General features: G+C 37.2%; 1 protein-coding gene across 2 annotated transcripts in view; it reads right to left on the bottom strand.

The window, feature by feature from the left end:
• Window positions 1–2202: 2202 nt before the first annotated feature.
• Window positions 2203–14708, bottom strand: part of AKR1D1 (aldo-keto reductase family 1 member D1) — a gene marked incomplete at both ends in the record, with an annotated part of 41196 nt that continues 28690 nt past the window's right edge. The window contains 5 exons of one of the 2 annotated variants that reach the window (XM_081284556.1): window positions 2203–2245; window positions 4321–4403; window positions 6781–6946; window positions 7641–7750; window positions 9890–10012. In XM_081284556.1, coding sequence (XP_081140682.1) covers window positions 2203–2245; window positions 4321–4403; window positions 6781–6946; window positions 7641–7750; window positions 9890–10012 — 525 coding nt within the window. The remainder of the gene's footprint in view (window positions 2246–4320; window positions 4404–6780; window positions 6947–7640; window positions 7751–9889; window positions 10013–14708) is intronic. The other variant, XM_081284557.1, reaches the window with a different exon arrangement.

The following is a 14708-nucleotide window of genomic DNA, read 5'->3' as shown; positions in this document are numbered from 1 at the left end:
AGTGTCTTAGACAACAGAAATCTATTGTTTCACAGTTCTGAAGCTAGAACTCAAGATCAAGGGACCAGCAGGTTGTTTCCTACTGAGGGAGAATCTGTCCTGTGCCTCTTGCCAACTTCTGGTGGCTTCTGGCAATGTTTGTTGTTCCTTGACTTGAAGAAACGCCACCACAACCTCTGCCTTCATGCTCACAGAGCGTTTCCCTGTGTGTAGTCTGGGTCCAAGTTTTCCCTCTTTGATGAGGACATCTGTCGTGTGGTGTAGGGCTCATGCTTCTGTAACCTGACCCTATTTTCAAATAGGATCACAGTCTGAGGTACTGGAGGCTGGAACTCCAACATCTAAATTTGTGGGGATACAATTCATCACGTCACAAACAGCTTGAGAGGGGTGAGAGTGGGGGAGAGCCGACAGGCAGAAGTTCAGGTCAGGGTGGTCTTCTTTACTGAATTTTCCTTTTTCTATCTCCTACTCATTTCCCTCCATCTCAGCTATGACTAAGAGAAGACTTTCCCACCTCCAATTTTTTTGAAATATTTTTTTCCATGAAAAATGCTGGGACTCTTTCCCAATGCTTATCTTTTAAAAATGACACAACCGGTGTTGTCTCTATTTCCACCCCCCACACCAGCCCCCTTGAAGGACTTTGAAGGGTTCTGACAACAGGGATCAGGACTTGATCTTTCTCTTCTTTCATCATAGTACCCCCACCTCTCCTCTCTTCCCAGTACTAAATGCACAGTAGGAACACAACCAAAAGCTTTGTAATGTACTTGTTCCCTTCTCCTTCCTGAGAAATAGAACAGAGATTCATTTGGTGGAACAAATCATCACACTTTATTTCTTGTGAACAAAACATTTTCTAGAGAAAGCACTATAAATGTTAACATTGGAATCATTGGAAACAATGTGAATAGATCAATTTTTTTAAGGGATAATTTCTCAGAAATATGTCTCTTCAGATCATTGAACTTTATTTATAATAAACTGATCTTGGAACAACAAGTTTTGAAAAGCTCTCTAAAAACCCCTGAAAGTGACCTAATATGAATGAATAAAATGTATTTCTGTAGTTGAATTGAAAATAGGTGTATCTTTATAGCTGAGTTCTAATAATCTTATTCACTTGTTAAAAATTTACACACAGTACAATTATTAGTGTTCTTTTGAACTTGCTACTGTTTCAAAATTCATATTATCCCAATAATACTCTTCAGTCTTAAGAATAATAATTTTATAAGGTCTCATCTACCAATGTTTTTGAAAGCCTCCTTTAAAAATTCCTTCTTTTAAAATATCTTTCTTTTGACTATTTTCTGGTACAGGCTTTATTGGTGTATGTTGGTTGTTTCAAGCCACTTCACACAATGGAACGTGCATGATGAACTAGGGCAAGAGTAATGGTAAGATACAGCTGGATTACCGGGGTGCTGGGGTCCCGTAAAGATGCATCAGTGAACCAGTAACTATCCATCCTTCAAACTAGCTAAAAGCTAAACAGGCACACACTGCATAGAAAATGAACAGTAACATGAAAGACTTTGCTTACAACTGTTTAATAAGCTCAATTTTAAGACTATTCTACATTTCTTCCTTATCTACTCAAGATGCAAGAAATCACTTGTTTGTTAATAATATATGAGGGAAGGACTGGGAACGTATCTCAGGGACAGAGCACTTGTCTAGCACAGAGGCCCTGAGTTCAATCCCCAGCACCACAAAAACAAACAAAATAACAATAAAAATAATGCTTGTGTGGTCTTCTCTAAGCTGTACCTGTATTGCAATCAGTGCCAAACCATCAGGCCACTGCCTTCACCCTGACCCATGCCAGCTCCCCACCCTCTTTGCCGTCCTGTTAAAGGTCTAAGAACCCAAGACAACTTTTGATAATGCCCATATCCATGTGTTATTTGTCTTTATATGTTGCCTTTCAAATATTTTCTAAAGTCTAAAGTTTTTCTGTCTGGAACCTAGAAGACACTGATCTAAAAAATATGCTACTAGATAATTACTGAGTTATTTCAGATTTAAACATTTTTTCTTCATAGCTAAGTAAAGGTCACAAAAGATAAGTGTGGAACGTTTCCATCATTACGTCATCAGAGGACAGTGAAACCCCTTTTATTTCCATATCCAGGAAACACCAGCCAAGGCGCCGACACCCAAGAGAGAGGGAAATCCGGGGAGTCCTCTCTGAAGTCAGTACTCGTCATGAAAGGGGTACTCAGGGTGATCACACCACCTGCCAAAACAGTTTTACCAGAGGAAAACGGTTCACTCAGCTGTGAGAATCCCATGACCTCCCCCACCTCCTGCACTGGCCTGTTTCTCTTCCCCCAGTTCCCCTCTGGCCAGCACCTTTACTGGGGGCTCTGGACAGCACCTTGGATGTGAGAGTAGGAGGCAGGGGAGAGGGACAGGGTGTGGAAGGACTGGCTGCCACCACATTGGCCTTCCGCTATGAACCAAAGCACAGTGCTGAGTTGGCATGTGAAGTATGATTAATACCTGCCCATGTGCTAGGGTTTAGATGTGCTGTCCCCCAAAAGCTCATGTGTGAGACAATGCAAGAAAATTCAGAGGATAACTGATTGGGTTGTGAGAGTCTTTACCCTGTCAGTGAATTAATCCCCTGACAGGGATTAACTGAGTGGTATCTGAAGTGGTAGGGTGTGGCTGGAGGAGGTGGGAACTGGGACGTGGCTTTGGGGGATATATTTGCATCTGGATAGTAAAGTCTCTCTGCTTCTTGATCACCAGGTGAGCTGCTTCCCTCTGCCATACTCTTCCTCCATGATGGAGCTGGCTGTATATGGACTGAGACCTCTGAAACTATGAGCCCTTGAATAAACTTTTCCTCCTCTACAATTGTTCTGGTTGTGTCTAAGTCACAGCAGCAAGAAAGCTTATTAAAACACCACTTTTGCATGTGAAGTATTATTTTGTGCTGATGGTGATGCTCTTATCTCTTAAATAACAACAGTGAAAGAGTCTATAGAAATGTGGAGTATGTGTGTGTCCTTGTCATTGAACAGCCAAGATCCAGTTCTCTGCAAGTACCAGGAACACTAGAAGGTATTTTCTAAAAAGGCTCTCAAATGTCAATGATCAACTGAATGAAAACCAGAAAAGATGCATGGCCCAGCACTCTTAAATAATACCTTTTTTGATTAATGGAGGCTAGTCTTTGTTTTAGCTTATTCATTTCTCCAGTTGGATGAGTTATTTTGCCCTCAATGTTGTTAGAACTAATATTCAATGTATCAAATGTTAAATAATGTCACCACCTGCCTGTTAAAAAAAATCAGTAGATTGGTGGGTTGATTACATGTTACCATTTCTTCTTAATGATATTTATTCAGTAGAAATAATTTCTCTTCTAGAGTCACTGAGTATCCTATAATTGGTAGTTTTATGTTTGTTTCTTTTTTGGTTGAGGCTGGTGGAACTTTGGATGTCCACCAATTCCCCTCCTTGAAAACTCACATTAGGAAATTATTCTGTGACAATAATTCATAAACTCAATATTAACCCAGTCAGAGCACTTTCTGTCTCATTAAAAGCAGTGAGATCATTAAGTGTCCAAACTATGAGGATCAACTAATGAGCGTTTTTGAAAAGTCTACTGTAAGAGAAGATTGCAAAAGATGACGGCAATTAAAATGACTTGAAGAACTGGAAAGATTAATGGAGAGTGATTAAGAAGAAAAGTGTGTGGGGGGAATACAAATATACACATTTGCATATGTATGTGTATAAATTATATTATTTTTATTTTAAAAGACCTGCAATGTTTAGAAAATAAAGGGCCACTTTAGTTAATTGGTTGAACTTGGCAATACCTTGAAGGAATATAACTTCTAAGTCTTATTAGCAAGAAAGTATTTGTATGAAACTATGTTCATGGTCCCAACCTTGTGCTCTTTCTCCTACATCATTATACTTCTCTGCCAGAAAGAAAAAATTTTAAATAAATTTTCTCTAATTTGGACGTTGCTTTGATTTTTAGGAAGAAATAAATGTTACTTCCATGTTTGTGCTGCTATTGTTTTGACATATGTACATTATGAATTAATTTCCCTAGAGATGCTGTGTCTGCCATGCCTTCACCTGTCACAGGATGTCATAAGATGTTCTAGGAAGTTCCTCCAGGGGAGTATTTCACCCAGGTGTGTTTAGTATTCAGAACATGCTGCCCATTCTTTACCCCGGTGCTCTCTGTGAACCAACGTCAGGGTTCCTAGGAGCCTGGTTCCTTGACACTTGCCAATCCCATACTAAAGGGCAGTGCCAGACCAGCCATCCCCCAGAACTTACATGAGCAATTCCACGAAGCGGATATTTGTATTCAAGGCTTCAATGCTCTTCATTTCTTCTTCAGTGAGAGAAAAGTCAAAGATCTGAAATAATGAAAACAAAAGAACTTTTTTTTTTCAAAAGAATATTCTTGAAGGTAGTCATGGGTCAAGATTAGATCAGGGAGCAGAGCCAGCAGTGGGGTCCCTTCAGAGGTGGACCGGCATCTTGGGGTTGTCCGAGTTGGGTCAGTGTTGGGGGCCACCCATCATGTGGAGCTGGACTCTCTGCTCTTGGTCTTTAAGACAGTCATGCTGAGGACATCTTACAGAAACTGCAAGTGCTCTGAAACAACACATGTTCAGGCAATCTGAAATTCCAAATGCGAAGAACCCTTTTTATTTCCATATATGATGCTGAATTTTTGGTTATGGACTACTGCCTTCTTACACTTTTCATTTAAAAGAAATATTTTTTCTTGTCTCTAAAATTGCCCGTTTTTAAACTTTTGACGTGCTTTGTTTTATCTGTGAAACACTTTCTCTCATCATTGTTAATGTCTTTTTTACTTTTTCATTCTTATTGTTTTTTCTTAGTTTTATACATTTCTTTCTGCACTCTGGTTTTGTAATTGTCCTTCATTAGCATGTTTATATTTTATTTTCACTTATTTTTAACAGTTAATCTGTTTATAATTTTCTTTATTGCTTATTTTTCTACCCTTTAACTTCTATTTTAACATACTTAATGATTTATAAATTTTAAAATTACAGAAATACTTATGCTTTTTTGGTCTATACACAACTAAATTAATAGATATGGAGTAAAAAGGGAAAATTCCTCTCGTCACTCAACACCCTGTCTTATTTCTTCTCCTGTATATACCTCACAGATATTAAGCACATTAGGAAGAAAATGGTAGTTAACATAGAATATCTTTATATCCTAAACTTTTCTGTGTTTATGCAGTGTCTTAGTGATACTAGTGGTCTTTTTTAATCAAAATGCATAGGCTGATGTTATTAATTTAATCACTTTTCATAGTACACACCTAACATGATTTATTTAAATCATTCCACCATGGATTATTTCCAAGTGTTTTTCTTTCAAGGAATGTTTTTATTTGATTATTCATCACTGAAGCATTGGAGTTTATGAGATAGAAAAAGGAATAAAAACTTCATAATATAAAACATCATGAATAAGCTAATCACTTAAAAAATGAATCCTATTCAAACTTCCTTTGTGTCTCGCTGGTAGGTCAGCTTTCCATTCCTGTGAAAAGCCAGGAATTCTAACGACAAGGTGAATAAAGTCTTGTAAAAACACAGGATTTCATGAGCTCAATGGGAGTGACTTCAGAGATTTATTCTAATTATAGCCACAATTTTTAAAAGTAAGAATCTGGCACAGTTTCAAATCTACTTTGGGAGATATACCAAAAGAATAAGACTGGGAGAAAAAAAATCCCAAGGATTAAGAATCCTTTTCAGATAAAGCCCTCTCTTTATGATCTTTCTGCAAAAGCCTTTGAGAAATATGGGACATCATCCTGTGTTTTCACATAATTTCAAAGCATATTTTGAAACATCAACACTCGATTCACTTTGTTTCTTCTAGGAGTCAGTGCACATATGCAATTGGAAGCTAAATTTTGTTGAGAATAAAATAAGCATACTTGCTTTCATAAACTTTGGTTTCAATTTTGAGATAAACTTCCAAATTTTTCCTCTCTGCATTACTTCTAGGCACTGATTTCCCTTGTTTAATGTGGACTGATTTTTCAATGGTACTTTCTTCTTTTCCTGCCTTCTTAAGTGAATGGAGATTTCACATTAGAAAACCAAACTCCTGATAGTCTCCTCAGCACCTGCATCTCTTATAGTTTTCCATAACAGGAAATGTTCCAAGAAGGAGAGGTGGCAACTGTATTAAATCTGGTGGAAAGGTCTGGTAGGACAAGGACTGGGAGCTAATTATGAGGACTAGCCATGAGAAGGTCCCTGCACCTTCATCAGCTCTGTTCCCCTCCGATGGTTTGGGTAAAGTCTTGGTTTGAATGGGTCTAAGAGATGCAAAGCGAAGCAAATTCGGGGCAACTAGAACAGACTTCTCTCTCAGGGGGTTTGCTGTAAGTGGAAAGAGAGAAGTCAAACTTCTAGAGAAAGAAAGTGAGTCTACATTAAATTTTTTTAAAAAAATTCATTCTTTTTAGATATACATGACAGTAGTCTATTTTGACATATTTATACAAGCATAGGATTTTGTTTTTTTAAGATTGGAGGTTACAGCTTGTTTCTTTGTTGGTGGGAGTTATATAATAGAGAGGAATAATTGATGACCCAGGGGAAGGGGATATTTGAAATTGAGGTTATGGGGGAGTTATTGGGTGTTAGTAATTACAATTTTCAAGAACATTCTCTGAAAGCAAAGCAACAAACAGAGCCATCTTTCCACACTTCAAAAAAATAATTTCCTTACCTGAAAGTTCTCTTTGATCCTTTCAGGCTTAAAACTTTTAGGAATGACCACAACCCCTCGTTGGATGTTGAAACGCAAAGCAACTTGAGCTGCTGTCTTGCGATACTTTTTCCCCAGTGAGTGTAGAAGTGCATCATTTAACAAAGGTGGAGAAGATACATTCACCCTTAAAAAAGAAGTAACACATGCCTATTAGGTTGGGAAGATGAGAACTAAGAGTTCATCAGTCACACCCTCTCCTGCCTCCCCATTCACCTGGTCACTTATGGGGACACTTGAGGTCACCTGTAACAATGCCTCTGAGCATGAAGAACTCATTGAAGGAAGAATGGCAGTTAACACAAGGAGGCCAAGAGAGGCAAGTGTATGGAGTTGATGTTTTGAGGATGAATTAACATTTTCTCAATAAGTCTTCGCAGGATTAGTAGTAGACATAGAAGGAAAAGCAAGAAAACAGGAGCAGAAGAAACAGAGGCACAGTTCTTGGAATCCGAGTAGAAAAAAACTCCTACACATCCAAGAGAAATGCTGCCACTGAATCCAGAAGTCCAAAAATTCAAAAATTTAGGAACATGGCCCTAGAAACTCTTTGTCAAATAATAATTAAACTAAGATTCATTGAGCATTTCCTACTTGTTAAGCACCGAGAGATAATTTCGTAGATTGAATGTGATCAACACTTATCTCAGCAAGGAAGGTAGTATCAGCTCTAATTTGTTTGTGTGGAAAACACTTGAAAAGGTTGTTCCTTTCTCAAGATCACTCAGCCAGTCTCCTAGGGAAGAAGCTCCCATCACCTTCACCCCCACCCCACCCCACCCCATGTAACAATTCCTGAAGAGACATGCAGCCTTACTCACCAGAGTGGATTCCTAGAGGTCCCCAAAGGGCTGTAGGCAACAACAACAATGTCATGTTGTTGACAGAATTTCAAGAGTTTTGGCTGAGTGAAGTAGGGGTGGCACTCGACCTAAGTGATGGCATAGAAGATCAGGGCGCAGAATTAAGGCCTTGTAATTTAATGCACTTCTACATAGTTTTAAGAAACCGTTCTTCAGTGAAATCCCTTTTAACAATACAATCACCTCCATCCTGTATATTGCATTTTGTATCCTGGTCTTTTCCCTAAATCTTATGTTCATTTCTCTTTTCTCCAAAAATCATTCCAGAATATAGTTTGTTAAGGTTTCATATAGTATGATTAATCATTCCCCTAGTTTTTCATATTATGTTGTTGCCAGTTTTTTTTTTTTTTCATAACTAACATTTTTTTTTTTTTTTAGGGCTCTAGATACGTGTGGTCAAATCACTTTCTATTAAGGCTGAACCAATTGGCACTTGCCAGTACTTTATCACTTTCTTTACGGGAGTGTTATAATAAAACAGAACACAATAGCTTTACTAATTTGACACAGTCCAAAAATCATTAAACGTAAGTTTCTCTAATTACCAGTGAGTTGAACATTTGTCATGTTTATCCATTTTCTAATGGGTCTTCTGTGGATTTCTGTTCATTTCTGTTATTGTTTCTGTTGAGCCTTAATGTTTCTCCTTGAAGATTATTTACGCTAGCCTTTGAATTCATAAGGATATGAACCCTATATATTTAAAAACATAATTACTTTTGCTTGCTCTCTGTTTCTAGTGTTTTGAGAGTTTAGCATTTTTATACTCTTTAATGTATCAGTTTTCTTTATGATTTTTTCCATGGCTTCTCTTTGTATCAATAGCTCCAGAAAACTAAAATTCTTTTGTTGTATTTGTAAATGTTTTCCACTTTGAAAAAAACTGTTATGGTTTGCAAAACTCACTTGTGACACAATGCAAGATGGGCTACAAGATCCTTAACCCAATCAGTGAACTAGTCACCTGATGGGATTAATTGGGTGGTGTCTGAAGGCAGGTGGGGTGTGGCTAGAGGAGGTGAGTCACTGGGGACATGGTCATGGGGAATTTATTTGTATCTGGAGAGTGGAGTCTCTCTCTGTTTCCTGATCACCATGTGAGCTGCTTCCCTCCGTCACACTCTTCTGCCTCACCTCCAGCCCCAGGGAAAGGAGCTGGCTGTGTGTGGACTGAGACCTCTGAAACCGTGAGCCCCCAATAAACTCTTCCTTCTCTACAGTTGTCCTATAGTCACAGCAGCAAAAAAGCTGACTAAAACAACTCTGATCCAAAGGATATTAATTTTGGAGTGCAGTAGGAGGTAAAGTGCTTGTTTATGTCTACATATCTAGACATGTTTTTCTCATACCATCAACTGAAGACTTCATCCCTCTACCGTTAGTTTGTGCTACTTTATTTTACATTAAGTACTTATTTACTTATTCATTTTGGCTGAGGGGAGGGAGGATGTACTGAGGATTGAACTCAGGGGCACTCCACCACTGATCCACCTCCCCAGCCCTATTTTGTATTTTATTTAGAGACAGAGTCTCACTGAGTTGTTTAGCACCTCACTTTTTCTGAGGCTGGTTTTGAACTCATGATCCTCCTGCCTCAGTCTCCCGAGCTGCGGGGATTACAGGCAGGCACCACTGTGCCTGGCTATGTTAAGTTTTTTTTTTGTTGTTTGTTTGTTTGTTTAGAGAGAGAGAGGGGGGGGGAGGATTTTTTTAATATTTATTGTTTAGTTTTCAGCGGACACAGCATCTTTATTTTATTTGTATGTGGTCCTGAGGCTAGAACTCACGGCCACGCGCATGCCAGGTGAGCGCACTACCGCTTGAGCCACATCCCCAGCCCCTACATTAAGTTTTGATTATACTTTGGCCTATTTCTAAACATTCATCATCTCCATATCTGACTCTTGCCCCACTGAACTCTGTTTTAAATACTCATGTTGTATCAATATCTGGCAAGTCTGATTTATTTCCACCTCATTCCTTTTCTGCTTCAAAAACCTTTTTGCTTACTTTTGCCTAGATTTGAATTTACAAATCTTTTTTTCCTAAAGACAGAAGTTGAGAGAAATTAAGATTTGCCCAGGATCCTCTGATGAGATTCCTGTGGAGCAACAAGACTTCGTGACGCACAGTCCAAGCTTCTTGTTACTTAAATACTATATCGGGGTCCCCCCTTCACCCTAGGGGAAGCTGGTAGGCTGTACCTGGTTGCTGACTGGCTTGTATTTGAGTCCTGGTTTGTTCAGGATGAGTTCCAGCTGCCTGCGGTTAAAATTGGAGACGCCAAGGGATTTCACCAAGCCTGCATCTTTGCAAGCTTCCAAGGCCTGTAGGGTAAACGTCAGCAGGTTATGAAATAAACCCCACAAGAAGCAAGGATGAATACTTGTAAGGCCAACTGTAAATTATTTAGATGGGAAAGCTGGGTAGGTTGACACCTGTTCTGTGAAGGAAGAAACAAAAGCTGGTGGAGAAAGGCAGGGCTCTGATTGAATGAGTTTGGAAAATATTCTCTACTGTACCTTCCCTTGTTTTTTCACGATGCATACCAGCATGCCAATGATGATCTATTTCTTGACATCTGTGGAGACTTTCTCTATGGCATAGTACATGATAAATTTTCATAAATGTTCTAGTGTGTGTGGCAAATGTAAGTTTTCCTATGTTTGGATGCAAACTCTTTCTCATAGATATATGTCTGTGTACACACAAACCCACATTATACCTAAAATTGGCTTCTGGGTACTTTAAAGGAATGTGTCAGAAGCTTCCCATGTACTAGTAGACTTGTCAGTGTCTTCCAGCATTCTATCAATTCTTTTACTTTATATGTTTTGAAAATATTTTATTTAGTATATATATGTTTAAAATTGTATATCTTCTCAGTAAACTATATTAACTTTTTTCTAAGTATTTAACCATATTTCTTTTTCACCTTTAATTTTTAACTTTAAGGTGGCTTTCTGCTTATGTGCCTCATTTTAATTTTAATCTGTCAATACTTGTCTTTTTTTCCAGTTTGTCTTTTAGTAGGACTTTGTATCTTCTTATTCCAGTTTATCTCACTTCTTCTGTTTAATTCTTACTTTAAAAAAGTATATATGTTCATATAATGTTTTCCTTAACAAGGACAAGATGTTAGCATGTTTATACTTTTTCTTTTTTTTGTATTGGGGATTGAACCCAGAAAGCTTAACCACTGAGCCATATCCCCAGCCCTTTTTGTATTTTATTTAGAGAGAGCGTCTCTCTAAGTTGCTTAGATCCTTGCTCAGTAGCTGAGGCTGGTTTTGTATTCACTATCTGTCCTCCTGCCTCAGTCTCCCAAACCAATGGGATTCCAGGCGTGCACCACCACACCTGGCCACATTTCTTGGTCTACCCCCAACATCTGTGATGTTAATACTGAAACTTTAATTGTAGTTTATTATGACTATATTCTCCTAATACTATTTGATCTTAACTATGTTATAGATATTAAGTAGTTTTAAGTTTGATTTGATCACTTTCAGTTTATACATTTCTTGAAGTATCTTTTAGATCATTGCCCCTAATGGTTTTTCTTTTTTTTTTCCCTAATAGCCTTTTGATGGGTTTTGTATGTAGCAAAATTTCTAAGCACATGTAAGATCTGAATCTATTTTTATCACACATAATTTTTCCTTATAGTTTGTATATAAAATACAAAGACAGCAATCTTTATTCTTCAACACTTTGAAAATACTATATCTTTTTTTTTTTTCATCCAGTGGTGCTGGTAATAAAACAAAACTCACATCAAATTAATTTTATGTGACTAATTCTTTCTTTCTGGAAGTTTCTAATTTTAAAAAAATTGATCAATTATAATTGATATACAATAAACTGCACATATTTGAAGCCTGCATTTTGATGAATCATATGGATGCACCAGTAAGATTATCACTACCATCAAGATTTTGAACACCTCTAGTAGAATGCTGATAAATAATTGTTTAACAACTGGCTGTGGGTGGGGAGAAGCCCCATTTTATGGTGTTCATCAATTTGTTGTCTAATTATTCACACTAGTGGCAGTCAATCTAACAGGACATCACCAGTGTTGGAGTTAGGAAGATTTGCACAGTTCTCGCAAGCTGGTATAAGCCAGTTTCAGTACACCACTGAAAAGATGATCCCTCTCCCACTGAACTGCCCTGGCCTTTCTGCTGAAACTCATTTGACCCGTTTAGGTCTATTTTAGCACTCCCTACTCTGTTCCGTTGATCTGTATATGCATCTTTATGCCAACAATACGTCACCGTCATGATTCCTATAGTTGTATCACAATTCTCAAAATCAGTTAGTAGAAGTCCTCCAAATTTATCCCTCCTTTTCTTCCTTTCCTTCTTTTCTTTCTTTCTTTTTTGTAAGTTCTTTGGCCATTATGGATTATTTGCCCTTCCCTATAAATTTTAGCATTAGCTTTTCAATTTCTATTTTGACTCAGATGCATCAAATCTTCATATAAATTTAGGAATAATTAACATCTTAACCATATTGAGCATCAAGGGATTGTATGCTTCTCCATTCATTTAGATCTTTGATTTCTCTTAGAACATATTGTAGTTTTTACTGTATAGGTTTTTCAATTATTTTGTTAAATTTATCTCTAAATATTTAATATTTTAAAAAGTTAATTTCTAATTGTGTGTTGCTGGGACATGGATGCATAGATTTTGTTTCCTTTTTGTCTTATGGGTTTTTTTCATGTTAGGCTTCCAAATATTTGGTGGCTTTTTCAAACAGTTTTTATTGATTTTGAACTTAATTCCAATTAGATAAGACAGTGCATTGCATAATTAGAACATTTTAAAAATTGAGATTTATTTTATTTCTTAAAAACTGGCCTATCTTGTTAAATGTTCCATGTGTACTTGAAAAATAGTGTTCCGTAAATATTACAAGGTCAAAATGTTGATAATGTTTAAATTTCAAATATTGTAAAGATTTTCCATATACTTATTATTTCAATTAATGGAAGAGAGGCTTTGAAATCTCTAACTATGAACATGAATTATTCTCTTTCTCTGGTCAGTTCTCTTAGTTTATGCTTTATATATTTTGAAGTTCTATTATTAGGTGCATAGTGTTTAGGACTGCCCCTTTATCTCTGCTAATACTCTTTGCTCTGAAGTCTTGATATTAAAATTGCCACTCCAGTTTTCTTTTGATTAGTGTTAGCCTAGAATATCGTTTTCTATCCTTTTATTTTTTTAAAAAATTTTTAACTTTTTTTTTTTCCCTTGCAGAATTGGGGATTGAACCGAGGGACACTCTACCTCTCAGCTACACCCTCAATTCTTTTTAAGTTAATTTTTTTTTAAGACAGAATATCACTTAATTGCTGAGGCTGGCTACAAACTTGCAATTGTCCTGCCCCAGTCTCTCAAGTAGGTGGGATTATAGACATGCACCAACACAACAAGTTTTGTGTGTTTTTTTTACTTAAAATGAGTTTTTTTTTTTTGTAGAAAATGTATAGTGACATTGGTTATTATCCATTCTGACAACATGTCTTGAACTGGGATGCTTAGATTATTTATCTATTCTGTGATTACTGATATCACTTAACATCTCTCATCTTGCTATTTGTTTTCTGTTTCCCATCTTTTCATTTTCCATCTTTTTTTCCTGCCTTCTCCTGGGCTGATTGTTTTTCATTATTTGGTTTTGCTTCCTTCATTGGCTCATTTGCAATAGTCTGGAAATTTTAACATTTTCTCCTCACGTCTGGTATTCTGAAATTTCACCCCCAATTCATCTAGGTGTGTGTTTTCTTGTCTTTTCTTGTTAGTACTCCAGGATTTGCTCAATATCTTTTTTTTTTAATTCAACTATTACTTTTTTTCCTTTTTAAATTAGATCTCTATTATGTGTATACTGGAAATTCTAATTTCACTTTTTGCATCTCTTAGCTTTTCTCTTTAAAATGTTTTTCTTCTTTCCTTCTTCATGTTGGGAAATCTCATCACTCTGATTTTTAAATTTAATATATTTTTTTCTTAGCTGGGCTCTGTGGTGCACACTTATAATCCCAGTTATGCAGGAGGCAGAGGAGAATCTCAAGTTCAAGGCCAGCTTCAGTAACTGTCTCAAAATAAACAAATAAATAAAAAGAGTCTGGGGATGTAGCTCAGTGTTAAGAACATCTCTGGGTTCAACATCCAACATTAAAAAAAAAGTGTTTTTCTTATCCATATCCATTCTACTATTTATCCCAATTTCTTCCATTGATTTTTTTAATTTTTCTGGTTATTATTTTTGCTCATTTAAAATGTTTAATTGTTCTTTTTTCCCCACATTGCTAATATCTTTTCTTATATCCTTTCATATATTAATTGGCTAATTTAAAAATTACTGGTTCTCTGCTTTGTTTATATTGGGATCTGCAACTGAGATATATTATTTCCTAGTGAAACAGTGCCTTGTCATTTTGGACTGGGGACTCATCTTCTCCTAGGGATATGGGCCACTCTCTCAGGCCGTCCCGCAGACTGGAACACCAGCCTCCAAACCTGGTCAGCAACAGGGAGGTCCAGAGAAAATGTGTGTATCGTCTCCTGAATGGACAGCGTAGGTACCAGAAAACCTACTCAGCACCTCCTGCACCCTCAAAACTGTAGTTCAGATCTTCAACTGTTACTTCCCAGAGAGAGTGTATAGAAAGATATACTCAATGTGAATTACATATTCATGTAATTTCCTAGCCTTTGGAGTTTGGAATGGTGTGTGTGTGTATATGTGTGCGTGTATATGTGTGTGTGTGTGTGTGTGTGTGTGTGTGTGTAAAACAGCTGCCAGAGATCAGTTAACAACGTGTTTTTCTCAGCTTATGATCAGTGCAGAGTTCAATGCCAATCTGATTTTTGGCCATTGAACGTGAGTTTCTGACTATGGCAGAGGAGAAGAAAGTGCAGAGAGAAGGCCCGTACTCTCTCCTGCGTGTACTAGCCTCTCACTGCCTGTTGGGTCGCCTTCTCGTCTGGGTCACAGCGTCCACCC

This window comes from Spermophilus citellus, assembly GCF_964194105.1.
Source record: "Spermophilus citellus genome assembly, chromosome: 3".
NCBI classification, from domain to species: Eukaryota; Metazoa; Chordata; class Mammalia; order Rodentia; family Sciuridae; genus Spermophilus; species Spermophilus citellus.
The sequence above is the reverse complement of the archived record's forward strand: the minus strand, read 5'-3'. Positions and strand labels throughout refer to the sequence as shown.